The 26,726-nt window shown below is 41.4% G+C and overlaps 1 protein-coding gene across 1 annotated transcript; it reads left to right on the top strand.

Annotated features, from left to right (window-relative positions):
• The first annotated feature begins 1,707 nt into the window (after nt 1-1,707).
• On the top strand, nt 1,708-25,111 carry map3k2 (mitogen-activated protein kinase kinase kinase 2). The gene is made up of 17 exons (XM_084922150.1): nt 1,708-2,049; nt 5,085-5,157; nt 5,462-5,580; nt 5,663-5,703; nt 5,801-5,900; nt 8,294-8,407; nt 8,693-8,789; nt 11,505-11,635; nt 12,430-12,509; nt 12,600-12,664; nt 14,113-14,205; nt 14,302-14,541; nt 14,623-14,771; nt 16,504-16,635; nt 16,850-16,979; nt 17,073-17,250; nt 20,446-25,111. Exons 2-17 carry the CDS (start codon nt 5,103-5,105, stop codon nt 20,663-20,665), a joined length of 1,944 nt encoding a protein of 647 aa, XP_084778276.1. The 5' UTR covers nt 1,708-2,049; nt 5,085-5,102; the 3' UTR covers nt 20,666-25,111.
• The last annotated feature ends 1,615 nt before the right edge of the window (nt 25,112-26,726 follow it).

Here is a 26,726-nt window from a genome sequence, read left to right on the forward strand (position 1 = left end):
CAATGTTTATATTTTTATTGAATGAATGCTTGCAGTCTCTGTATTTGACTTTGGGTGTAACAATCCAAAGACCAAAACCATAAACCACAATCTAGATAACACTGGGTCTAAATGCAATAATAAACTTAGACAACATGAACAAAACTGACACTAAAATATAATTTAGAAACTGTTAGATGGAGAAATGTATTGTAAAGGGTCTTTTCCATATCATACAAATTGTAGGCACATTGCAGAAAACATAGGGCTGTTTTTGTTTTTTACATTTTGGTAATGTCAGGATGTGACACACACACACACACACACACACACACACACACACACACACACACACACACACACACACACACAATGACTCGCTGTGTGTTATTTCAGGATCATTTTAAAGCTATAAAATATATAATAATGTTGACCCAACAGTAACCACTGATTCAGTTTTGTCTCACCTGAGTGATATCAGAATTTCCATTTGTGCTTGGTCTAAACTGTCCCCATATATGTCACATTATTTTTAAGCGCCCAGACAAGTTGATTAAAGAGTTTGGCCTTTAATTAAAATTAAAAATACACATTTTTAATTAAAAATACAGATCAATATAATACATATTGATCAGTCCAATAGTGACATCAAGTTATTGGCCTTTTAAATGCTGGTGATGTGGATATATAACAAAATACTTTTATAATACATTAAACATTTTGTTAAATTGTATTTCAAAAAAATTAAACAACATGGGGCTGTATAGGAAAGAAACAAAAAATAATACAAATCATATTATGCATTTGCAAAACTAACTTAAACAGAATTAAAATATTAAGGAAATCACTTTAAATTGACTCTTTTTCAGTTTAGTCCAGTTTCATCAACACGTCAGCCTCAGGTGTTAATTGTAATAATAGCAGTAAATACCACCATTACCTTACAATACCAACAAATAGCACCCATTACATAACAAAGAAACCTCCAAACTAACACTAAAAATAATAAAAACTAAACTTAAAATGAAAGAAGCAAATCCGCAGAAGCAAAAGATTTAAATTTATATTTACTTCTTTTAAATGGGACAATGCACATTAATTTACATGAGCACATCTACAGTCATGTAGATGTCAAAGTGTATATAGATACATACCAGCTGTAAATAACTCAATTCATTCAAGTTCAATTCTAATGTGCAAAATTTTTATGTCGAGTCTCATTATTTACTTCCCTCAAAACTACATATGTTGATATATTTTTTATGCATTTGTAGGCATGACTGTGTGTATGTATATACATATATATGCATATTTTAATTTTATGCACCCCCTGAGAGAGTGTAGCTATAATTTTGTGCTTGCATAATTAATAATCATTAATTTAATCAAAAGACACTCTTAAATCTCTAAATATGTAGAACAATTATATTAAATTATAATAAAAATCTATAAAACTATTTAAAAAAAAAACTACAATAAAGTGATTAAACACCAATCAAATGTATTTATTCTTTGACAGGAAACTCATAAGTTTCTCTGACGTGACAGGTCGTGTTTTTATTGGACTCTTCTGACAAGGTTGGGGTCAACACCTTTCAAGTTTCCGTAAATACAATATATTATCCTGGCACTGGTTATCAAAATAAAACATATAATAGTTACTTGAATGTATCTTCTTTTATTTTCTGTCTCTACTTCCGGTTAAATTATTTCTAATACGTGATAGCTTGATGGCGTCGTGGGGTCAGCAGCGAGCGGAGCTACCGTTAACCAGGGTGTAAAGTACAGCTAAAAGAGCGCCTCTGATGAAGTTAGCCTTTTAACCACTGCACAGACAAGGAGCTACTTAGTTGGACGAGCCGCCGTTTTGTCGTCTTGTGGTCGAAAAGCTTCAGCTGGTCCCTTTGACAGCCGTCAGGCCTCGTCGTCGTCGTGGTCCGGCAGCACTCGAGTGAAGTTGGGAGCGGACTGCCAAACTTCTGCTTCCTCCAGCGGCTCTCCGCGGGGCCCGGGGCTCCTGTCACCGGCCCTGTGGATGAGGAAGTGACTACACATCTAATTAGCGCCCAGGTACGGTACTAAAGAAGTATTGGATCCATTTGAGGGGTTTATTTATTCCTTTAAGGGCTGTTTGTTTTTCTTATAGTCGTGCAGCGCAGGTGAACGCTGTTTAGCTGTGCGGCTGGCTGTTAGCATTAGCTCAGCTTGACAACTTCCCTGGCCTGACAGCTAGTTGCACACGTCTAGCTTAGCTTCACATATCGGCTCTCTGTTTAGATAACAAACAGTATTTTGGGCGTAAGTGTCAAAAGTGTCTTATAATTATTCATAAAAACGGCTGTAATTGCTAAAAATGTGCTAGCAACAGTTGCTATGTTGCTACTCGGCTAACGCTAGCAGGAGAATCTAAAGCGAGCTAATTATCTACCAAAGGAGGCCATAATTGTGCTGTTGATATCAACTTTGTTGTGAGCACTGAGCAAGAGTCGGTACAGAAGATGATGTTCATGAGGAGGATGATGTATATAAGGATAAAAGAGAGAAGAAAAAACGCTAAGCTAAGGCTAGCACTAATGCTGCAGCTCTCTCATCAATCAGTGATGATCACAGACTATCATCACCAATTTCCAATCAATTCCTCGTCAGCAGAGGCCATCTTGACTTAAATGTCCACTCTTTTGCAACAACAATAACATGAAGGCTAATTATGTTTGTACAGATTACATTCTGGAGGTTATGTTCAATAGTATTAATTGATAACTGAGCAATAAACTACTTTGATTCCACACACAAGCTTGTGCTGCAACCTTTAAAGCCCCTTTATTGGACACTCATAGCTACAGTTATTGCATATTTCACTATACATGACAATGCAATAGTATAATATACAGCTTAGTGACAAATTAAAAAGCTGAATGCTTGACCTCCTATAGTGTGGGCATCCGGAGCCCAGTTAAACATAATCAGTGATCAGTAGAAAGGTATGGTCTGGAAACTGACTCATCTGAATAGACCCACATTAACAAACATTGTCACATTAAAATGGCAATAAAATATCCACCAGTGTGGGTAGTTTAAATGTGAAGAAAAGGGCTCTTAAAGTAGGGTCAGCATTTACTCCACTACACTTGTATTAAAGATTTTGTCACAGCTGTTTTCTGTTTTTTATGTTATAAAATCACAAATATACTATTTATCTTTGCTAGGGAACGCAGCAATTTAAGGGCTCCCATTCCAGAAGTGAGTTCCTTGTTCATTCTCTCCATTGATGTTTCAAAAAAATCCTTATATAAAGAGGTTTAATCCTCAGACCAAACCAACCAGCTACGAGGTGAATCATGGCTATTAAAAAGATTTGATTTGGATAAAAAAAAAGAAAAAAAGAAGGCAAAGGTACGAGGCTGTGTACAGGAACTGCTCATCCCCATAATGCACTGCAAATCCTAGATTTCACAGTGAATGACTTCCAGCCTCCTTCAATGTAATCCTTTGCATTGTTGTAGTGTTGCCTCGCTGCAATCATTGCTCTCTTGTTTTCTGAAGTTTTGTGCTGATGTTCCTACATTTACAGAATTTCAACAGTAACAGCGACCTACACTGATTAGAGGCATTGCGGTTTCGGTTCAGGATTGTGGGTAGAGTAGTTCTTGTAAGCAGTGTCATAAGTAAAACGGGTTTTTGTTAAACCAGGGTTATATGTAAATAGTATTTAGTAAGCCTGCTTAAGGTGTTTACATTATGGCTGATATTCAGAATACTTGTGGGAGTTTTACTTCAGCAACCTCACAGTTGAGCTTGATATTCTTATGGTTTAAGTCTGTAGTGTGCAGAATAATCAGCACAAAAAGAATAATTGTTTTTAATTGCATTGGCAGTGTGTTTGGATTATTGTCATGCTGAAAAAAATAAGGCGTTGGCAATTAGATGTCTTCCAGATGGTATTGCATGGTGGATTACATGGTACTTTTCTGAGTTCATTATTCATTGATTTGAATCTCCGACACCACCGGCTGAAATACAAAAACAAATGTTTTGTGACAGGCTTCTATTAACAAATTGGTTCTTCACTCAAGGCCACTTTTAAAAATGACAGTGTGGCTTCTTGGAAGCAAAATGTAAAGAAACAAGGGGTGACTCAAGACTTTTGCACAGCACTGTATATTGATACCAAGTATAGTATACCAAGTTTTTTTTTAAATTTTTTTTTTATTTGATGATGATCAAAACATCGTGCTTGACTCAAACATTATTTTACTTATTTTAAGAAACGTGATGAATACATCCAAGAATATAAACTTATTGAAGTTTATTAGTGAAAAAGACAGATGATTGTCCAGCACAAGTAAAATGAATCTAATGTGTCTGAATTCCTGACCTAGTTTATTGGCACTATTCTCCTTTCAGCTCTCTGTGAGTGTTCCTGACTCACACATGCACGTCGTGTGGGGTGTGAAGTGAAGAAATATTGATGACGACACATTATGTTACCATAAAAATGCAATAAATGCTTCCTAACAAGTTTTACACCTTACACATACCGAGAGTGAGAAGCTGACGGGGAAGCTCACAGTTAAGTCAAAAACTTCTGCAAACATACAGAGAAAAGCTGCTGGTGTAGCAGTGCTCAGGCCCAAACTGGTGGTGTCCTCCAGGCTATGTTGGAGCAACTGCTGCTAATACGTAACATAGTGGACATAGAACAGCATAGATGACTTATATCTGATCCAAATGCTGGATTGGTGCTTCGGGAAATACAACAATAGAACTATCATGTAGACATAACACTCTTAAAATATGTATAAAGCCTCCAGATGCTCGTTTTGACATAAAAAAAAAATAAATAAAGACGAGTTACTACAAATTTGCATTATTACAACAGCAGAATGGCCAGAACAAAAATGAATAGATGCAGCACAATGTTATAACAATAATACTGCACAAAAACAATAGAAGAAAAATGTACAGTATACATCACAAATTAAATGTAAATGTGTGTATATATATGAGACAATTTCAGTTTAACAGATTGTTTTTATTCACACATTATGTTTAATGATCCCTTTTAACTGCATGGAAGGATTTATGATGATGTTTTTGTGTTTCAGGAGAAAGGAATCCCTTTGATGGGAGAATCCTCTTTCCTGGCCTCCTGGGTCAATCGCCGTGCCATTAAGATGGGTACGTACATGCTGTGAGATGGTGTTACTGCTTGGCAGCGAGTCAGCTTCATCTTTTGACAGACCTATAATTTGAGGAATTTTTTTTCCTCCCCGAACAATGGCTCTTTGACATCTTTGCCTGACAATAAGTCCCTTGTGTTGAGTGGCTAAGTGGAAGCGGCTTATCTGAAGAGATAAATGCAGCAAGGCAACTTCATTTTTTGTGTTCATACCGCAAGACAGGTTGTTAGACGAGTCTTTAGCAAGTTGAGTTTTTCAATGATAAAACCAGTTGAATAAGCAGAAGTCATGCTGTCTCACAGATGAGCAGGAGGCGCTGAACTCCATCATGCAGGACTTGGCCGAACTGCACCGCTCCAGCCGTCCTGCCGCGTTCCTGTCAGACCTGTGCAAACCCAAAGCCTCGTCGCCCAAGAACCAGGTAACCCAAGTGAAAGCACGAAGGCTCAGCCTGGCTCATCTTTGCTCTGGCTGTCTTTAACTCTGTGCTCTGTCTCCAACAGAACGATGTGAGAGTGAAGTTCGAGTTCAAAGGGGAGAAGAGGTGAGGTTTCCACTGCTGTGTTTCTCCCTCCAGTGCTGTCAGTGCAGACCAGCAGCAGTGCCCGTCTCTGACCTCTCACCTGTCTTCTTCTTTGCAGGATTCTGCAGTTCCCTCGACCTATCAAGCTGGAGGATCTGAGGTCCAAAGCTAAAGTGGCTTTTGGTCAGATGATGGACCTCCACTACACAAACAACGAGGTACGAAACTTGAAATGTAATTTTCCTCTGCTTCCTGTAGTAAATGGACTGGTTCTTATATAGCGCCTTTCTACTCTACCTGAGTAGAAAGCACTTTACAACATGCCTCAGTCATCCATTCACACACGCTCATACAGGGACTTTTTTCTATGCTGAAGTAGGGCTGCTCGATTATGGCAAAAATGATAATCACGATTATTTTCACTGAAATTGAGATCTCAATTATTTGATGATATTTATTTAACAATAACAATGTATTGAATAATGACTTTAAAGATTGTCAAAAAATAATATAAAATAGTGTGCAAATACTGATAACAGTGCAAATGTTTGCAATATAAAAAATAAATGAAAAATGTAAACATCTATGTTTAGTGAACTTTGCAGTGTTGCTCTGTGGTGCAGCTACGACACTAGCAAAGTTTACACACTATGTCTACTTGATCCACGTCTGACTCCGCGAACCCATAATGTTTCCACACCACTGAAGTTTTTTTACCTCTCTTTTCAACCAACGGCAGTCACTCTCCTCTCCAAATAACTTCTGCTTAGCTTTCCGAGCTTCCCTCGGGTCCTCTTAATCAGCGGTCCCCAACCCCTGGGCCTCGGACTGGTACCGGTCCGTGAGTCGTTTGGTACCGGGCTGTGAGAGTTGAGGCTCAGGTGTGAAATGTATAGTTTTCAGGGTTTTTTTTCGGTTTTCAGGGTTATTTTGTTATCGTTTTTATCGTTTACTCGGTTTTCCTTGGTCTTTTCACGTGTGTTATGAATAAATTTTCTTTTTTTCGGTACCGGTACTAGTTTTATTTTGTTGTATTTATCCGCGACACATTAAAGGCCGGTCTGTGAAAATATTGTCGGGCATAAACCGGTCCGTGGCGCAAAAAAGGTTGGAGACCGCTGCTCTTAATTGTTGTGACACGTGTTCGAAATGCAGAGAGGTGCGCTTGATTTACCACACGGAGCAGCGCGAGAGTAAAGCACGAGGGAGGGGCTAATAATCGGCTCAGTCATTTTTAATGATTGTTGAAAGCCCAGATCGTAATCGAGATTAAAATTCGATTAATTGAGCAGCCCTATGCTGAAGTGCTTCCTATCTAACATTCACACACAGTCATGGATGCAGGGGTGGGTGGGGTGGGTGGGGGCTGGCTGAGGTGTTCTGAGCCAAGAGACAAAATCTCTGCAGCGTCTCCTGTTTCAATGTAAAGCACGTCACCTCAGATTCGGTCAGTGTCACAAACCACACAGACTAGATCCCTTTCATGTGGAGGATCTGTAGCTGTGCTATGATCCCCCTCCTGTCATCCTAAACCTGTCCTTTCAACTGCCCTCGGTGCCCCTCTGATGTTGTTCTTCCCTCTGTGCAGTTTTTAAGAACACCCAGTATGTTTCAGCGGCAGTGTGTCTCACTCTTTGCAGACTGACACAACTTTTTTCTGCTGTTTTCTTTGGTCATTTTGGTGCAAAAATCCACCTCTGGGTCTGGTGGTGGATCTGCATCATTGTGATTCATCAGCTAGATGTTTAGTTGCTGCCTCGCTAGTCTGCAACAGAAGTACTAGTAGGTTAAATGAATATTTTAGTAATGTACACCACCAGCTACCTGTTGTCTCTAAGATGACTGTTGGCAGGGGCGAGTGGGATTGTGGTCTGCGGCCTGTTTCAAGAAAGCAGACCACAGTTGTGCTACCAGTGCCATCCTGCCAGCCTTTGATGTAGAAAATGAACGAAAGCTGCATTAGGAAAAAAAAACAGAAGTAACTGAGTGAAGGTGTGAGCGTGTGACCACATCCTGTACAGGCGTGTGGATGTTAACCTGCTGCAGCTGCTCCACAAGGTTGGACACACTCTGCAAACTAACATGACACTGTGTACGCAGTGTTAGCTACAGAGCTGTGCATGACAGCAACCTGTAACTCTGTTTTACCTACCACAGAACAGGCCCACCAGAGCTTAGCTTTACAGGTTTGCATGCTTTAGCTTTTTCTTCCTATACATAATAGATAAATGATGAACCACAATTGAATTGAAAATCATGAAGTGTTTGAAATGGTGCAGTCACAGTTTTACGTGTCTCAGAAAGGCACAAAGTGAAACATCACTTTCTAATAGCACCAGTGGAGCTGTGTTCCTGAGAAAATGTCACTTCCTGTTGCATCTAGTGGAATCCATGAAGCCCCGTGAATGTACAGCATGACAGACACTGGAGTGTAGGAAGTGCTGTGAACAGCTGATTGGATCAATGAAGCACCTGTGTGTGGATTATGTTTTTGTTGTTGTGTGCACTTCCACAAATGATCAAAAAGAATCACCCAATTTTTAAAAGGTTATTCAAGTCACTGTATTTCATTTTTTTTTTCTCTTCTTTTTTTTTTCCCCTCCTTTTGCAGTTGGTGATTCCATTGACCACTCAGGACGACCTGGACAAAGCTGTAGAGCTGCTGGATCGCAGTGTTCACATGAAGAGTCTGAAGATTCTCCTTGTGCTGCAGGTCTCCTCTGAGGTGGGCCATACTGCAATGACTTTAATGGTAGTTTCTGATACTTGTGCACAGTATGTACGTTGTGTGGCGGCTGACACACCTGCTGCTTTTTCTGTGCTGTAACCCCTCGACAGTTTTTACCTCTCAGCTGTAAAAGGCTGATTGGGGTGTTTTTTATACCAACGTTGGTATTTTTAATCTTTATGTTATAGCAGCGTTAACATAGAAGGGTTAGCTGGAAAACAAAGGAGATGTTAAACTTGTCCAGAGTTTCTTTTTAATGTTTAGTTTGTTTTGTGTCTGCAGAACTCGTCATCCAACATGGACCTTCTGCCGTCCCACGAGGAACTGGACAACACGGGGTTCCGGGTCACAGACAAGAAGAGCATGCTGGCGTTGATAGGTAAATGTTTGCTAAACAGTGATGCAGACTCAAAGCTTGCAGGGACGGGCACTAGTGCCCACCACAGCCTGGTAGTGGGTAAGTGGTGAACATGCTCCTGACCCCATCCTGCAATAACAGCAGTAATGGCAAGTGAATAATTACTTGAAGTTAAGTTTTTATTTTCATCCAGTTTTAAGTAAAATTTGAAAAGTCTAACCTTTCAATGATTTGGATCATTTCAAGTTAAAATACAAATTAAAATAAAGTCATAAACAGTTCAAAAGTTAAAAATAAATGTAGCATGATGTGGTATTAGCACTAAAATAAATATTCGATATTTGATGAATAAGCTATTGTAGGAAAAGTCATGGCGATGATATGATAGATTTAAAAAAAAAAAAAAAAAAAAAATTATATATTTATTTTTATTTATTAGGGGTGCAACGATACACAAAATTCACGGTTCGGTTCGATACTTTGGTGTCACGGTTCGATATTTTTTTGATACAAAAAAAATGTTCATGCCTTTTTAATTTGTCATTTATTAAAATTATAAATATATATTTTAACTCAAAAGTACAGTTTTTAAATTTAACCCTAACCCTTGTGTGTGTTTTTTATTTTGACAGCGAATGCGCACCTGCGGACCACTTATGTGCAGCCCTGGTTATATAGCTCATCATATCGCAGCCACAGAAATTATTTTGTCCATGAAACCATAAAGCTGCACTTTCTTTTTGCCTTATAGTCTGATTTGTCATAACTTTTCCGTTTTGTGGTAAGCTTTTCTTTGGCTGTCACTTCTTCACCCTGACCTGTCTTATCTGGCTCAGCAGAACTAAAATATATATCCTGCTGCTTTTACACACGCACTCACATAACGCTCAGCGATTCTCTGCGCGATCAACCTCTCACATGTTTAAGCTTGCTGCGGGAGATTTCACTTGTCATGTTTGCGTAGTAAGCTAACGATTGATAAGACGATGTCAGAGGAATTGGTGCGCAAATTATCATCTCTCACCAATCAGTGCTGTCGCTCTCTATACACAGTTCGCGCGATTGCAAAGTGAAAGCAAAAAACAAGCTCAAATTCAAACGCGATTTCAATATGTCACATATTGACAGTGGCTCACCGATGCCAATGACATAATTACCCAGCTACATTTGGTGGCTGTAGCTCAGGTGGCAGAGCAGGTCAGCCACTAATCAGCAGTTCGGTGGTTCAATCCCAGGCTGCCTCCTGGCTGCATGCCAAATATCCTTGGGCAAGATACTAACCCCATGTTTGCCTACTGGTGGTGGTCAGAGGGCCCGGTGGCGCCTGTGTCCGGCAGCCTCGCCTCTGTCAGTGCGCCCCAGGGCAGCTGTGGCTACAATGTAGCTTGCTATCGCCAGTGTGTGAATGAATGGGTGAATGACTGAATGTAGTGTAAAGCGCTTTGGGGTCCTTAAGGACTAGAAAAGCGCTATACAAATGCAGGCCATTTACCATTTTTTTTTTTTTTTTTTTTTTTTTTTTTTACATTTCCGAAAGAATGCAAAAGCATTGACATATATTTTTCCTTCCTACAATAGCCCGACGGGCAGGGCAGAGATAGATTTTGGTAGCCCGACTGGAAAAATCGCTAGCCCCAGGACGTCGGGCTAGCGATATTGCGAGCCCTGTATCTGATTGAGGAATCACTCATCTTTGGAAAAGAGAGTTTATTACAGAGAAATGTCTCTTTCCTAAATAAAAGCTATACTATACGCTTCTTCTGGGCTATATTCTCAGCAGCATATTAAACATATCAGGTCCCCATAAGGAGAATCATGTGCTAACGGCTGTCTAAATGACTCGGGTAAAGTTTGTAGCATGCATGCTTGTTGTTTTTGTCTGCTTCCACTTGTCTTTGCACTAGGATGATGTAAATGTGCAGTCATATTCGTTGTGTTCCCACTAGTGCTTTCAGGTTAATCTCGTTGAAATGACCTTAACGCCACAACACGGCAAATCTCCGTTAACGAGCTACCCCTGATCGCCCCGTGCATGGGGCTAGACGGCGTCAACATGTTAACGAGCTAACTGCGCTAACACACTAGTTCCCACCCATGTAATTAAGCATTGCGTGGCACATCCAACATACTGTTTTACTTTAGTCCATGACGCGCTTACCTTCAGGGTCATACGTCACATGAAAACCAAAATAATTCCAAACGCCAGATCTGAATGAGGGTGGGGGAGGTTCAATTTGCCATGTTGCAAGGAGCGCTTAACTTCTGTCTCGCTAGCTTGCCCTGCGCTCTTCCTTCTGACGATGCTGTCTGTGTTGAGCGCTCAGTGGATCTGCGCTCGACAGTGCAGCCTAGGCGGAGTAGTCGAACGCAGATTCACTGAGCGCTCAACACAGACAGCATTGTCATATTGAACCGTTCGATACATATGCGTACCGAACCGAAAGCACTGTATCGAACGGTTCAATATCGATACGAATATCGTTGCACCCCAAAAAAAAAAAAAAAAAATATAGATAGATAGATAGAGATATCTCTATCTATCTGTCTATCTATCTATCTATCTCTCACATCTCACAAATTTTAAATTGACTGTCTCGGTGGTTCCAGTGTTAAGAAAAATACATGAATGCATGAAACTCGGACTCTTTTGTGCGAAAATAAGCATCACATGGTTTAGCTGTGACTGTGGCGCACACAGGGCAATTTTCTCACTCTCTATAACCGCCGTCCTGTCAGGTTCCCACTCAACGGACCGCAGCTCTCCTCCTCCAGGATACATTCCCGACGCTCTGCAGCAGGTGGCGAGGAACGGCTCCTTCACCAGCATCAACAGCGAGGGGGAGTTCATCCCTGAGAGCATGGACCAGGTACTGATGCTCAGGAGAGTCCACTTTAGTGTTTGCTACTTGAAAAGGAGCTGCTCTGATGTAACAAAGTGGAGCGCAAATCTAGTATTTAAGTGTAAACTCTAGAACATTTTAAATGTAAAATTAATTTTCACCAGCTTCTTTATCATAAAGCCGATATTTGAAGAGTTCTTTTTAAAGTTGCCACGCTGGACTTTACAGTAGCCATTAAAGCAGAACCTTCTGGCGTTTTAGTATTTCATTAAAGTTGATCTTTTCTTCCTCTTCTCCCTGCTGTGACTACTGAGTTCTGTGGTGTACCTGCCACTGTGGAGGACAGGTTAAGTCCCTGATATACTCCCAAACGGACCTGGGTGCACACACCAGGGAAGATGGTGGATGCGTATCTGGGTTCTTTTCATAGCACATTGAGTGTCTGGGTACATAGACGTGTTTCGCACACTTGTAGGTGAGGTCGTACAGGTGTGAATAGTGGAGGTCAGCAGGCTCCTTCGCAGGCATGGGCAGTTTGTGTTACGTCACAAACAGCCTTCGTTAAAGTGTCATGTGATTCAGTGTAAGTGGCATAACTTGTGACTACTGCAGGTCTGGAGAGATGAGGGAAGGATTTATTTTTCTGTTTTGGAGGTTGTAAAAAGCTTAAATGTAATGTATTTATTATTGAGTTTTCTGAAGTTGCTTTTAGCATCAGTTTATGTCAAATTAAATTCACCTGTTAGCTAATGAGATACAATTTGATTAGTTTTGAGAGGATGTGAGTTTGTCTCTCTCTCATTTCTCTTGTTTTACTTCAGATGTTGGATCCATTGTCCATGAGCAGTCCGGAGAACTCGGCTTCTGGAAGTTGTCCCTCCCTAGACAGCCCACTGGACAGGTCTGCGTCACAGAATAAAACAGGAAACCACAAAAAACTGCCGTGGAGAAAATCCCTCTGATTTGTTGCTGTTGTCTTTGTGTTGTGCAGTGATTACCCAAAGTCCAGGATGCCCAGGGCTCAGAGCTACCCAGACAACCACCAGGACTTTCCAGGTGAGAGCAGATCTTAGTTCACGGTAGAGCAGGGCAATATGACCAAAAATATTTATCACGATATACATTTGAAAATTTGCGATAACGATATAACTGACGATATAATTGACATTAGACAAAATACTTTACAACTCCACAACTTTATTAGTGCAAAAAACCCCATCAATGTATTTTCACTTAAACAAGCAGCTGTTTTTTATGTGCATTAAAGTTGTATAAAAACGTAACAGTGCAAATTCCTTGCTGACAGTTTAACCAAAAGGCATTTCCAGTGGAAATTGGCCGACATATCCTCAGCATAACCATGTATAATATCCACAAAACTTAAAAAGAGCTTATACACACACAGTACGGTAATATTATGTTGAAGCACAGTACGTATCACTCCGCGAGGCTCCTGCCTACGATAGCTGTAATTCTCCGACAATCCATCAAGCGGTGCGGCTTTGTAGCTTAGCAAAGTCGTACTAAAACATTTGACAGATTTTCGAGCGCCGTGTACGACATAAAATCGTTTCGAGGTCAGTAAACACAACCAGAATTCATACATAAGGCACACGGGATTATAAGGGGCACTGTCGATTTTCAGAAAAATCAAAGGATTGATTTTAAGTGTGCCGTATTTTCCAAACAACACGGTAAAAACGACGGCCCGCTAGCACGCTCTACCAAAAATAGTGCTTTGTTGTGTATCTGACGGACGAAAGCTAAACCAGTTCCACACCACTGAAGTTGCAGCATTTTTACAAACCAATTCTGGTTCATCCGTTTCATTTAACGATCCGCTTTCGCTCTTCTCATTCTGCGTCGCCGCCATGTGCGTATGTAAACAAAGGCACTGCGCATGCGTGTTTTACCCATATTCTATCGCGATACTTCATTTTCCTATCGTTGCCCAAAATTACACCGGTATTACCGTGAACGGTATGATATAGCCCAGCCCTAGTTCACGGGTGTTAGACTGTTTAAGGGTTTAAAAAATAAAAACAACAACAATCTGATCTACCAGGCAGTGAAGAGTTTAACAGGCTAAAACTTAAACCAGACTAAGAGACAAACCTTTAACCCTCTATAGTTGATGTACTAGCATGTCCAAATCTCACAACTGGTTTTTAAGATGATGTAACAGCAAGATGCAGCCTTGCTGAATCTCTGTTTCTATTTGTGTTGAAAGTTAAGACTTTAAACTATATATCAGGTTTTAAATCGTATTGCTGGACCAAGTAGAACTAGACTTATGATCACTAACCTACACCATGCTTTGCTTGTCACGTTGAGGGCAGGAAGAAATGGTAAAAATGGGATTTTTCAAGGAAAGCGAGCACTCTCAATTTACAGATTGCAGTTAAAAGGCCCAAAACATTCTCATGTCGAGGTTGTCATCTTTGAAAGCTGTTTTGAGGCCATGGCCTGTAAATTTCATCTTTTGTATCCTCCTTCCTCTGCAGAGTACGATATTCCGGTGTTTGAGAAGTCAGGGAAAGGAGGGACGTATCCTCGCCGGTACGGCATTCCTTTTGGCCTTCAGGATTACAGCGATGGTGGGTAATTCATTTATTTATTCCTACTGATGCTGAAAGCAAATTGACTTTAAACAGGGATTTAAAAATGATCGCTCTCCTTCATCCTCTGAACAGGGAGGAAGACTTTCCCTCGGGCTCGGCGGACGCAAGTTCACGGTTTCCGCTCTCCAATCAGCTTCAGCTCGACCGAGCAGTCGCCCAGCACCAGCAGTGGCAGCAGCGTCTTCACGCCTGACCTGGAGGAGGCCCCCGGCCCCGCCAGGAGGCCGCGGAGGGGGAGTGACATCGAGCCAAACCCCAATCCGGCCGTGGCTCCGACGCTCTCCGTCATGGACGTCAGTCCACCCAGCCGCTGTGAGTCCTCGCAACACGACACGTCCTCCAGATGTTTGTTTTTCTGCGTTTTTAGCAAGCCTGATGTGTCTTTGTGCACAGCCCCGCGAGCGCCAACCAACTGGCGGCTGGGGAAGCTTCTGGGTCAGGGAGCTTTCGGGCGGGTCTTCCTGTGTTACGACGCCGATACTGGACGGGAACTGGCAGTTAAACAAGTTCAGTTTGATCCAGAGAGTCCCGAGACGAGCAAGGTACGTACACAGCAGCATAGAATATATTAAATACAGTGGTAGGAAAATGGAAAGACAAGGCAAAAAGAAAAAAAAAAGACCTTAAATAATTCCCTGAATCATTGCTTTGGGTGGAAGTGTGGATCTAGATGCTATGTCATTGTTTTATGAAGCTTATCAGGGCTCTAGAGTGCGACCAAATTTTTCAGTGGTGCGACTAAAAAAAATATTTGGTCGCACCTGTGCGACCAACTGTTCGGGTAACAAAAAAAAAAAAAAAAAAAATCTCTGCAACTCTCCGTGTGGTCAACAACAGACGCACATTATGCCCCTATCGTGGACTAAACCAATCAGAGATAGTCAGGGGCGGGACCTCTCTGATTGGCCGTGGTCCAGTTGAAAGTGCAGGTGGAAGAGAGAGGTGAGTAGCTTGAATAAAGCGATATCAATTCATTAACGGATTCCACACAAAGACGTAAACACAGAGCGGACCCGACGCATCAGAATCAGCTTTGTCTTTCTCAGCTTTCTCACCCGACGGCCCGAACACGGACACACTGTCGGAGCTTAGCGATTCTGATGCGTCGGGTCCGCTCTGTGTTCTGTTTTCTGCATTATTCATTCGCTTATTACCCACCAGTCTACCGTTGTTTACAGCGCTGTCTTTTTCTTTTTTCACTTAAATGACCTCTGACAAGAAAGCCTAATTTCTGCTGTTCAATACAGCAGAAATTAGGCTTGGCTATAAAAAGCCAGACCAGGAAAATCTCCTTCATGTTTTTCTGTGTTTTATTCTCAGTTACTTTCAGACAAAGGCATCTGCTGTGATGTTCACAATTCTGATGAAGTCTCATGTGTATCAGCACTGATAAATGATCATAATTATAATATTTCTGACTGTCTGAGGCTAAATTGAATCGAATCAGGACTTTGAGAACCAGAATCGAATGGATTATAGAAATCAGTGATTATACCCAGCCCTAGTGAGCAGCCTAGGCCTGAGAGAAGTGGATGTAGCTGTAATAAGAAAAGATGAAAAGAACTATTGATAACTTTTTTGTTAAGTTAAGGCCTGATCTGTCTGAAATTCATAGCCAGTGCTCTGACACGGTGCCATCAATCTTTGAATGCTGAAAAAGCACAGTGTATCCAGGAAACACATTATATGCTGCAATAAATGCACTGCCCAAGTGTCCCCTCTCCCCACTGCCTTTCAGCAGCAGACAGCAGGAAACAGGTTGTCAGAGGCTGAGATGATGATTAAGTTTAACATTTTCTACAATATTGACAAAGCACTTTAAGCACAAGTTTGTTAGTTAATAATTTAGATCCCCAAAAAGAAAGTGCACATGTAAAACTGCGGTGTTAAGGGATGCGGTTGAAAAATTTGAGTGCGCCTAACTTTTGTGCCGGTACGCCTACATTTTTAAAGTTAGGCGTACCGGTGCGCCCATGTCAAAAAGTTAGTCTAGAGCCCTGCTTATTTTATTTTTTTAAAATGCCTTGTTGATTTATAAAAAAGCCAGGGAGGGGAAAAAAAAGGAAAATCATACAATATTAATTTGAAAAACAGGGCTGTAAATAAGGATACAACTCAGGAAATTCAAACTAGAGACACTTCGGTCCCACTTGAGAAAGATCTTTCCAGTCCTCTCATGTATCTGCTGTTAGAGCCTCTAATTTGTTGTATGTAGAGGTGAAATCGGTTTAAATATGTTCTGCTTGAATATGTGCCCTTCTGTTTCTGCTGCAGGAGGTGAGCGCACTGGAATGTGAAATCCAGCTCCTGAAGAACTTGTGCCATGAGCGGATCGTCCAATATTATGGCTGTCTGCGAGACACGATGGAGCGAACGCTCTCCATCTTTATGGAGTACATGCCTGGAGTGAGTGCACACAAACTGTTCACTGTTTCCAGTTATGTGTGTGTGAAGCTAAAAATCTCATGCTCTATTCGAGTGGAAATCCATCAACACTTACGAACAAAGTTCCCTTTGTTCGAGTGGAAATGACAGCTGTTTCTCTTAAGAGACGCTAAATTTTAATGTGAGGAACAGCAGGGATATTTCTGATGATTCCTTCCTTTCTGGTGACCCTCAGGGATCCATTAAAGACCAGCTGAAGTCGTACGGGGCGCTCACGGAAAATGTGACGCGCCGCTACACCAGGCAGATCCTGGAGGGGGTTTCTTATCTGCATAGCAACATGATCGTCCACAGGGACATCAAAGGTGAGCTGAGGTTTTCGCTCCTGCTGGGGAAATACTTGGGACCAAACGTCGTCTTTGAAAAGTAGAGCATGAAACTGTGCAATCGTCCTTCAGGTGCAAACATCCTCAGAGACTCGGTGGGTAACGTGAAGCTGGGAGACTTCGGGGCCAGCAGGCGGCTGCAGACCATCTGTCTGTCAGGAACAGGCATGAAGTCGGTGACCGGTACCCCGTACTGGATGAGCCCAGAGGTGATCAGCGGAGAGGGTTACGGCAGGAAGGCAGACATCTGGTAAGACCAACCACAAAAGTCTTTACTACATTATTCAGAGGAGGATGCATGAAAGTGATGTAAAAAGTAATTTAAGTGGTACCGATGTAGATGAATTTTTACAAACTGACTTTAGAAAGTGATGCTTCTTTACCTCCGACTTGAGCAGACGCAGCAGTGAACTTCCACATCCCAACAGCTTCCTTCATCAACACTAACATCCATTAGTGTTGCTTCCAGTTTAGGGGTTTTAGTCCCAAAAACCAGGACACCAACCAAAGATGTTTTGGCCAAATATAAAACGCACTTTTATTTATTAACCCTCTGGGGTCGTCGGACGCACCGGCGCGTCAAAATCACATGACCAATTTAAGACAACACAGCTACAAGATGCAGCGACTCAGAGTCTCAGTTTCAACTTGGGTCGAAAGTGCGGACTTCAAACTACATACCAGTTTTTGAATTGTGTCGATGGGCCACGTAAAACCAGAGTTATGATTAGAAAATACACGTGATGTATTTTTCTGACTAAAACCGCGGTGTTTACAGCGGGAAGAACGGTAAAAACGGAGTTTTCTATGGACAGCGCTAGCAAACACTCTCCGCTTGCGAGTGAAAAAAGAAAAAAAACACCCCTTTCCTATTGGTGTTAAAGTTTACCATGTCAGCCAATCAAAAAAATGATATGGCAACATGTGGCACTTGGTTGTTTAGGGAGAGGGGACTTTTTAGGAGCAACACCGGCGAGAGAAAGCAGGTAAGCGAAAGAAAGAGAGAGCGAGTTTTCATATGTGAGACATTAGAGACGTTTAAGCGTGTTTGGAGGCTGTAGTTAGTGTGTACTGTAGTCATTGTTTTGTTTTGTGTGTCAGTTATACTGCTGAATTTCACAGTTGCTCCAAAAAAGCCACCAAAGGCAGATTTCATTGTAAACGCTGTTCCCACATGGAAAACAGGACTGATACACCTCCTGCTGTCAGACCTGCAGGGTTTAGGCCTGTGGTGTTCTCCTCTGTCTTATACTGGACACAAACTATTTTTTTTTTTTTTTTTTTTTTTTGGACTGGCACAAATAATTTATGTGCCTTCTTATTTGATGCAGCACACCTGATTGTTCTGTAAACAAATTTAAATGGTTATATAAAAAAGCCCGAGGCCTTGGCTGCATTTTTAGGTAAATAGTACCATATAACTTTGTTGTTTGCAAAACTTGTGCATAATTTTTAGAAATGTACAATTTCTATTTGCATTTCAACTTATGAAAATGATTCGTTAAACATGTTTGTGGGTTTTACAGTAAAAAATATAACTTTTTTCTACTCGGATTTTGAATTTTTTTGTCTGGATTTAGATCAACTGTGCTAATATAGTATGCCAAAATGAAAAAATAACTCAAATTTCAGATATTTGAGGTTGTGCTGAAAATAATGATACCAAACAAGGCAAGATAAACAGTTTTTTTGTAAAGGTGAAATATAGATTAAAATCAAAAGTAGTCAAGAACGGCCAATTATACCCTGGACTCCAGAGGGTTAAAGGGTCAGAAATATCAGGAAAAGTCAGGTAACACAAACTCTTTTCCTTTAAGTCTTTAGACCAATCCTGATTATGTGTGCATTTAACCTCAAAAGCCTCATTTAACTAAGGAAAATCTGTGATTTTTCTATTGTGTTGCTTCTGGTATGCATTCTTGATTGAGGTATTGTCGTTACCCGCCAAGTACGTGGGCGGCCGGTTGGGCGGGCAGTGTGGACACCCAATGTTGTAAAAATGTAACCTTGTGAGGTTATTTAATATAAAGGAATATTCTGCTCATATATGTACATCAGTGTTTAATTACGTCTTCAGAGAAATTAAAAGGTTTTCATGAACTTAGAAATAAACCATTAAAAGTTCATGGGAATGATACTGGTTCGTGAGACCGGCCACATGCACCGTGCACCAAAGGTGGAGGAGAAGAGAACTCGTTGGTCGCCGTCACCAAAGAAAGGAAAATGTGAAGGAAAGGGATAATGAGAGATGACATCTTAATAAAATGTCCTCCGCTTCCTCTTCATCTTAAGCCTTATCTCCTGATCTGCAGTCAGGGCTCAGATCAGGAGACACTTTATTATTGTCAGCATATTAGACATGTGACCCTCCCATCTCGGGACAACTGGCCACAAGCCAGCTAAACAGCAACAGCTGTTAGTTATGCTGAGTAATGCTGGACTCAAACATTCTGAGTACATGCTCACTTTGTACAAGAGTTTGTTTGCTAAAGACTCAGTCCAGCAATGTTAGATGCACTTCAAGTATGACTTGAAAGTATCACTAACACCAGCTAACAGAGGCTAATAGTAGCTAACACTGTCAAAAATAGCAGCACTTCCTAACAGAAAAGTTGGGGATGTCCTCAACAAATCACCTCAGTTTTTTTCATGTTACAAAATAACACTGAACAGCCACAGGTATAACAGATATGACTGGCAAAAAAGAAAAGACATTGAGGGTCTTTTGGTAGTTTTTATGGTGGTAACACACAATGAGTCTGAAGTGGGTCTTTCCAGGCTCAGAATTTTATTTTAGGATTGAGTTTAAATGATAAAACATGAACAATGGTGGTGTCTTTTATTTTGTTTTTTAAGACTGAAATCAACCATCAATCAGTCCAATGGGTAAATTTAAATAAAATAACAGAACACATTGTGAAGAGAAAAAGTTGTCACGAATATCTCTCTATACCATTAGTTTAGATGCTCCTAAAGGAGTAGGATGAAGTTCACACGTGCTTACCCCTCTTAATACGATTTAATAATTTAGGAAGTTCAGTGTTGGTTATATAGAGCTCCTTCTATCCTGTGTGTGAAATGTTCTGTTTGTTAGAGAATCTGCAAACGAGACCATGTTGGTCACGTATGTAACCAGCGCAAACCTCTGAAGACGCTTCGTTGTAGCCACTAACAGGAAGCTTTGGCCACACGTGGCTTCAAAGATGAAAGACGATGTTGTTGGATGGCTTTTTATAAAATCATGACTTTAACTGTCGAATGAAACGGGTAGGAAAGTAAAGACTGGGTTGCCTTTTAATGTTATTGTGCCACAGAAAGGTGGAAGCTGTAGCTGAGAGCATTTCCTGTGCTGTGAGGCCATGTTGGATCTAGTGAAAACCAAATAAAGCTAATAAAATGACCTTCCTTTCTTTTATGGGCTTAATGTTTGTTTTGTCGTCTTCAGGAGTGTCGGCTGCACCGTTGTGGAGATGCTGACTCAGCGACCTCCGTGGGCAGAGTTCGAGGCCATGGCGGCCATCTTTAAGATCGCCACGCAGCCCACTAACCCCGTCCTGCCCGCCCACGTGTCGGACCACTGCCGGGAGTTCCTCAAACGGATCTTTGTGGAGACCAAGCAGCGGCCGTCTGCAGAAGAGCTGCTCAGGCACATCTTTGTACATTAACCCCTCCCGCCCCCTCCTCGAATCTTGAACCCCTGCCTGCCTGCCGAACTGCCAAATACGGCCTTATCTGATCCCGCCCCCTCCACCTTTACGCTGAGACCACGTTGGACCAGGAAAGACTGGCTGGAAGAAGGTGGGGGCGCTCCTCCTGTCTCTGTTTGTATGAGACTGCCATAAAGGACACAAATTCTTATTTTATTTTTCTCCGCAAGTTGCACCTTAACGTCTCCAACGCGGAGGAGGTTGAGCACTTCCTCCTCTCTAAAAAACTGTTTTGTTTTTTTAAATGTTTGTACGGTTTCTCGCTCTGAGCGTTTTGAAGCGGGATGGCGTCGGTGTTGTGGCCCTAACAGGAGCTGATGCCTGACTCTGGAGTAAACCCCACCCTGCCTCCTTCTCATCCTCCTCCAATGTCTCGCTGACCCGACCCCAGAATGTAGTCTCCTGCCAAAACCCAGAGTGACGGGCGCGCTGCTATAGACAAACCTGAATCCCAGATCCAGAGAACACTCCCCCGAGAATTTTCCACCCACCTGCCCTCATCCCTCGCCGAAGTCCGCTCCGTTTTCTGAACGAAGTGCAAATGAAACGTTCTGATTCGTCGTCCCCGTCTCTGTGCCTTTTTATGTTTGAGAATGAGTCTCAGCTTTTTGTTCTAAGTTTTTTTTTGGTTTTTGTTTGTTTGTTTTGATTTTTGCCTCCTGGATAAACTGCCTTCACACCAGCTGATCCCAGTTCAGCCGTTTCTGCCTTTCTGCGACGGGGACTCGCTGTGCTGATCATTTCGGTTTGTTCGTTCGCCTGCTGTACCAGCGCCGCCGGCTGGAAACCAAATATCCTCTGTTTAGAAAAGTCGTCATGCTGGTGTAGAAGTGAAGCGCCACATCGGTACCTGTTCTCTCTTTCCTCCTCTGATTCTCTGATCTGATTGGATGTCTCTTCAGCATGGCAGATTTACAGCAGATTCATGAATTTACTGCTGGTAAACATTGGCTTTTAGAAACTCAGTCTGTTCAGCCACAGAAAGCAATAGGGAGCACTCTCATGACCAGATTTGAAAGGTGCAGCATGCAGAATTGTTGATTTAAAACATTTAAAAAGTCAACTAAAACACACTCGTATCCTCTTCAGACCACCATAGCTAATTCTGGAAGGTGACTGATTTGGATGTCTAGTTTAAGGAGAGCAAGTCGATAAATGAAACTGAAGCCGTTGGTAAGCAAAAGGTGGCCGGGCAGGGTTTGTTTTGCTGACAGAGCTTACACCATCCCATGGACAGGTCAGGTCCTCGCAGGGAGCCGCGGTCGTGTAGCTTCACCTGCAGTTCATCTTTTCTGGTTAACACGTCCGTGTCGGAGAGAGGGAAAGAACTAGTTTAATGATGACTCAACCATGTTTGTGCTGTGCTGCAGTGCTTTGTCTTAAAGCTCCCCAAAAATGCAGCCGGCTTTTCCAGCTTGTTTTAAGCTTCCAACTATCTCATGGCAAGGGTTTCAAACCATGTAGTATATTCAGGACTAACCTCGTGTTGTGGATGGATCGTAGAAGTTTTTACATTTCTGGTATCTTCTTCCTCAGCATGAACTTCCATGGAGAGCAGTTTAACTCTCATCTAACATCTAAATTTGCACCTTTTAAATGTTCAGATCAAGCCAGCCTGAGTATTTGGATGAGACAGAAGCTGCTAATTTGGTGCTTTCATGTGTTCACAGTGAGTCTCTGCCATCAGATCGGAGAAGCAGTGGGGGGAAACTTGAAGATCTTGCTCTGTTGTCCGTTTCATTTCAAACTAAATGTTTTTAGCTGCTCATCATTTAACTGAAGGGTACACGCAGCCTCTCCTGGAGCTCCGCCGCTGGAGTTGGTACGTTCATCGCCGTTTTCAGACAGACTCGCAGAGCTTCATTCTCGTGTTTATTGCTTGGTACTGCAGTCGCTGTCACCACCGAATCAAATGCATCAAAGCGGACTCGTCACTTTAACCACAAACGCTCATCTGATTTGGAAGCATTGACTATGCACACGCCAGATAGCAGGTGACACCTCGGCTTGTGCTGATCACTTCTTCTTCTTCTTCTTCTTCTAATTCACTTTTTGGTTAGTAATGGTGAGGTTTCTGAGCAGCTCTGCCAGCAGCCAATCAAATGGTTATTTAGGGCTCAAATTATGCCTTAAATTTTGGCTGTTTGCAGCAGGCGGATTATCAAACAGCCCATGTAGAAAGCTTCTAAATGTTTAAACAATAACGTGAATCAGAGTCCTGGTGGGAGTTACTGTTGTGCTGCTAAGATTGAAATGTTTCTAGGTTCAAAGAGACGATATGCAAAACTTATATTATCATCAGAGCCGGTTTCTGCAGAGCAGGGGAGGAAGTGTTTCTGGTGCAATCAGCAACATTTGACCAGCAGAGAAAAGTGATGGTGACTCTCTAAAATTAAACTCCTGCTCAGATCCCCACCTTTGGCTCTCCTACACACATCTACAGCACCTCTCCTCGTCGTCTTTGCTGCTGAATGAGCCATTACCAGGACAAGCTTTTTGTGGTGGATAGATTATTGGGTCTGTGATGGTAAATAAACTTAGATTTTAGCTTAGAGAGTCACACTTGTGTGTTTCTGGCACTTGTTAATGAATTAAATGATCCAAACATTGTTTGTAGCACTTGGAGGCCTTTGAAGCTTCGTTGTCCAAATATTTGATTGTGAAGTTCATATTTTCTGTTATATATGCAAATCCAAAAACTGTTAAATGGTTTTCCACTTGTTTTGATTACACCCAATATTAATAGCTGTTCATAAATTGGGACGTTAAATAGTCTCTGTGACGTGGTATCGTGTAGCACGATTACGGGTGGCAACATGTTAGCAAGCTGCGTTCGTGACTTGTTGTTGCAGAATGCTAATTAGAATGAACTGTAAACTTCTCAGACGAGCTGTAGCTCAGATTGTTTTATTTATTAAATAACCACATTAAAAATGCTCCAACAGCACAAACAGCAGTTGAGATGTTTAGCTTACAGCTGCCTGTGTGTGGCCACTCACATTTCTTTAAATCTGATTGGTGAAGTTAACTAATATCACATTGTTTACTTGGCCTTCTCATTTATACAGTATGATGGCTCTTTTAAACACCGTAGCTAAAGAAAAGCTCTAAATAATTACAAATAATTCTTGCTGAAGCTTCAAAGACTCGGATCAGCTTCTTAGGGCCGACCCCGAAACCCCTGCAGAAGATTGATTTTTATCAGAGTATTTAAAAAAAAAAAAAAAATTCAAATAATTATGACTTCTAATGTCTTGTTTAGGTATTACTACAGAGTCTGATTTTTCTGACTGCACCTTTGTTAAAAAAAAAAAAAAAAAAAGACAGGGAACAGTTTCTTTGACCTCTGTTGCCCCGACTTCCTCTGAAGACACTTTTAAGCCTTTCTTGCTCTGTGGAAACTCAGTTTTACACTCACATTATGCATCTTCTCAGTGGTACGTTCCTTTGGCTCTTCAGGTGGCTCACGGCAAGCCGTCTGGTACTGATGGAGATCGCCAACACTGGTCGTCATAGATACGCACTACCATTATGCACTATTGGTTCTTCACTGATGCCCTCCCACTCCCCCTTAACGGTTCCTTGCGCTCGTGCAGCTCGGCTCGGCGACTTTTTCTTTGCACATTTTTAAAGACTGTTTTTCTTTCTTTTCATTTTTTTTAAAATTACTTTGTGTATGAGTGCGAGAGATGGATGATGATGATGATTATGATGGTGGTTCAGTTAACCTTGACATGAATGTAACGTCTCATTCTTGGCCTCGTTCAGCACAGTGGATTAACTCTTCGGTACCAGTATTTGTCACCTGTGGAGCGCCAAGATACACCTGTAGTTCTCGTTTAAAGCCACTGCTGCCACTCTTGAATGAATGAGTGAATGAATAAACGTGTGAGTGTGTGTTTATGTGCATTTACTGCAGATGTTGCTCATTGGACACTGCGCCTGAAATGCCTTGAGCATTCTGACTGTAGGGGGTGAGAGCGTTAAAATAAAAAAAATAAAAAAAATGAAAATCATGTACAAATGTATAAAAATGAAATTGTACTATTTCTTTTCTTTTTCTTTTCTTTTTTTTTTTTTTTTTTAAAGGAAACTTATATCCCACATGTTTGGTCTGTGTATTGTAAAAGAAGCCATGTTTATAATTCTAATTGGTTTGTGACCAATATGCCTGTTTATATCAGATCTGTATATCAGTGGTACGCATAATTTTTTAATATATTTTTTATTTTTCCTTTTTTTTCTTCTAAATGGGAGATTGTATGCATAGTTGGGTCCTGAGAGACGCAGCGGTGCCGTTGAATGGTTGCTGTTTTTTGGCAAAATTTCTGGAGTATTGCAACAGCTCGGTGTTCATAATTACAACAATTATGACGATGACAACAATAAAAGATATTTATTTCACATCGGGGCTTTGCTGGAGTTTTTTGTTAGTTGGCACTGCGCAAAACTCTCGAGTCCTCCTTAATTCCTTTATATGTTAGGAAAACGTAAAATAGGAAAAGTTACTTATTGAAATGTGGCAACATACGTGTAAATACAGCATCGAAGGCAAACACTGTACAATTCTAACGAGCTTGAAAGTCAACATTTGGTGTGACCGCTTTTATTCTTCAAGTCTGAACTCTCTTAGGCAGCTTTCTTGTCATTTCTTCAAGTCGTCTTCAGGAATAGTTCTCCAGGCTTCTTGAAGGACATTCAAAGAACTTCTTTGGATGTTTCTGCCTTTTGTTCTGTTCTTTGTCAACATGATCCCACACTGCTTCAATAATGTTGAGATCGGGGCTCTGGGGAGGCTGATCCATGACTGATAGTACTCCACTGTGTGTTTTTTCTATCCGGGTATGATTTTATTGCTTTGGCAGTGTGTTTGGATTTGTTTCTTCCAATTAAGGACACACTGCACATCATGAGTTTTCAAGTAGTATTGTTTTAGAATCACTTTAATGGTGTAAGACTGATAAAAAATAGATAATGTTTAGTATGTTGGTTTATGTCTGTGAAGGTTCTCAGTCCTCCAGGTCATCGTAGTCTAAGGAGCTTGGGGGGAAAAAAGCGTCTGGACTTCTTTAAGTTGCTTGAAGACGTTTCACCTCTCATCTGAGAAGCTTCTTCAGTTCTAAGGTCAAATGGCAGAGAGTCCCAGATTTAAACCCAGTGGGAGTTTCCCCCCAAAGAGGGACAATGGACCACCTAATAATCCTCTACCTAATCACACGAGCCAAGGTGTGAAAACAGATGTAGGTCACAATCAGCCAAGGTTTCGGGGGAGCTTATTGTGAAACCTGGCCCCACCTTATGTGATTTCCTGAGGTCAGATGGCCCAGGATGTGCATGGGCGTTAAGGCGTCTGGGAAGGGAGCTCAAAACTGGATTATAGATGGCAGACAGTTGGTGTCGTAAACCACCGCCTCTGTTCAAAGATGGTCGCTCACAGTGGACATAGATGGCTTCTTTCACTCCTCTTTTAAACCATCTGTCTTCTCTGTCCAAAATGTGAACATTGGCGTCCTCAAAAGAGTGACCTTTGTCCTTTTGATGCAGATGGACCGCTGAGTCTTGTCCCATCGAGGTGGATCTTCTATGTTGTGCCATGCGTTTATGAAGTGGCTGTTTGGTCTCTCCAATGTAGAGGTCTGAGATTTCCTTGCTACACTGTACAGTATATACTACGTTGCTAAATTTGTGTTTAGGAGTTTTTGTCTTTGGGATACTCCACTCCACCATTTGACCTTAGAATTGAAGAAGCTTCTCGAATGAGACGTGAAACGTCTTGAAGTAACTTAAAGAAGTCCAGACGCTTTTCTTTCCAAGCTCTTTAGACCAGTATGTTGGTTTGTTTTCTGGCAATGGCATGTATTGATGTGCCACCTCCACCTGTGCAACCTCTGTAGGGCCCACTAGATGTCAATGTTACACCACAGGTACAGCTTTACTTTTGCGCCTTTTATGTGCAAGTATTACAGTGATGATACGTAATTCCAATCGGAAGTTCATAATTTTCTTGGGTCTGTGTTTT

The sequence above is a fragment of the Perissodus microlepis genome, chromosome 23, assembly GCF_051167445.1.
Source record: "Perissodus microlepis isolate ML-2025 ecotype Zambia chromosome 23, ASM5116744v1, whole genome shotgun sequence".
In the NCBI taxonomy this organism is placed as follows: domain Eukaryota; kingdom Metazoa; phylum Chordata; class Actinopteri; order Cichliformes; family Cichlidae; genus Perissodus; species Perissodus microlepis.

Excerpts from the sequence above, each read along its gene's own strand:
- map3k2 (XM_084922150.1), top strand. The coding sequence starts at position 5,103 with ATGGGAGAATCCTCTTTCCTGGCCTCCTGGGTCAATCGCCGTGCCATT. Across the intron at positions 5,581-5,662 it reads CCTCGTCGCCCAAGAACCAG|AACGATGTGAGAGTGAAGTT; the intron begins GTAACCCAAGTG and ends TGTCTCCAACAG. Across the intron at positions 16,980-17,072 it reads CGTCCACAGGGACATCAAAG|GTGCAAACATCCTCAGAGAC; the intron begins GTGAGCTGAGGT and ends ATCGTCCTTCAG.